General features: G+C 39.2%; 1 protein-coding gene across 1 annotated transcript; it reads left to right on the forward strand.

Annotated features, from left to right (window-relative positions):
* Positions 1-5: 5 nt before the first annotated feature.
* LOC103213167 (olfactory receptor 2G6-like) lies at positions 6-490 on the forward strand (the record flags this gene model as incomplete). The annotated part of the gene is made up of 1 exon (XM_007959035.1): positions 6-490. A coding segment is annotated over one exon (485 nt), but the record flags the coding sequence as incomplete, so codon positions are not given.
* Positions 491-1,485: the final 995 nt, after the last annotated feature.

The raw sequence follows: 1,485 nt of genomic DNA on the forward strand, positions 1-1,485 counted from the left end.
TGGCTTGGATCAGTGGTTTTGTGGAGTCCACAGTTCAGACCATCCTCATTTTCCAGTTGCCTCTCTGCAGCCACCACATAGTGGATGACTTTATGTGTGAGGAACCTGCCCTCATTAAAATTGCCTGCGTGGACACAACCTTCCTGGAAAATGAGCTCTCTGTAGCTAGTGTGCTGTATGTGATTATACCTCTAGGACTTATTTTGGTCTCCTATGGCTGCATTGTGAGGAGTGTGCTAAGGATAAAATCAGCTGAAGGTAGAAGCAAAGCATTTGGGACCTGTGGGTCTCACATGATTGTAGTGCTCTTATTCTTTGGGACTTCAATTTCTGTCTATGTACAACCTAAGAGCAAGTACACACAGAAGCATAGTAAATTCCTCACCCTCTTCTATACTGTAGTGACTCCCTCACTCAATCCTTTGATCTACACCTTGAGAAACAAAGAGGTTAAGTGGGCTCTGAAAAGGCTACTGGCAGGAGACCCAAGGTAAGGAGAATTAGTCATGCAATTACTTATGCAATTCCTCCAATCCAGAAAACTTTTAGGCATCACCTCATTAGGGATTCTCCTTTCATGTAAGATAATTACAGCTAACTCATCTAAATAAATTAGCTGTGAAATATCCTTTTAATGAAATCTTGAAACTACCTACTCTAAATGATTCTTATCCTCCTTTCTAGAAATGCCATGTGTCTCTCTCTTGTTTACTTAGAAATAGTCTATGAAAAAAAAATCTATAGATATGTGCATATGTATAAGTTTTGTATACTTTAATAATCCTAGAGTTGTTGCTCTAGTGGCTAATGACATGATGGATGTAATTGTGGCAAACTTATTTTCACTTTATAGCAGTAAATCTTCTACTTCCTAGAGGTAGAGCTAGGATCACAGCTGCAGAAATTTGAGTTTACCTATGAGTCAGGGCCGACTAGGCAAAACAACAACAACAAACAACATGAAAATTTCCTATTGTTTTCCAGATCTCACATTCAATAGTAGTTTAGAGGAGGAGTGTTCTATTCACAGTTTATATGACAGTGTGAAGGCTCACTGGAATATGCCAAATGATCTAACAGTTTTTCTTACTTGGGGTTATTACTGATTCTTGTTCAGTCAGTAAAGGTCTCTAGGACTAAATATACCCAAGGATTTTTCTCATCTTTCCCACCTACAAAGAAGTCCCCAAGAGAAGTGTGTTATGAGGCTGAATGTTTCCCTACTATGCACCTCTCATAAGACTAGAATAGCTTTCAAACCCTTTTGATCCATCTATTAGGTTTATGAAGGAGCTCTGGGGGTGTAGTACCTAAGGTAAATGACTACTAACTAGAAGGTTGGTGGTTCAAACCCAAGACCCACTGTGGTGGAAAGAAGACCAGGCAGCCTACTTCTGTAATGATTTACTGCCTTGGAAATCCAAAAGAGGTTGGTCACTATGAGTTGGAATTGACTTGATGGCAGTGAGTTTTTTTTTTTTTTTT

The sequence above is a fragment of the Orycteropus afer genome, unplaced genomic scaffold (assembly GCF_000298275.1).
Source record: "Orycteropus afer afer isolate SDZICR_OR568_19922 unplaced genomic scaffold, OryAfe1.0 scaffold01369, whole genome shotgun sequence".
Taxonomy (NCBI): Eukaryota; Metazoa; Chordata; class Mammalia; order Tubulidentata; family Orycteropodidae; genus Orycteropus; species Orycteropus afer.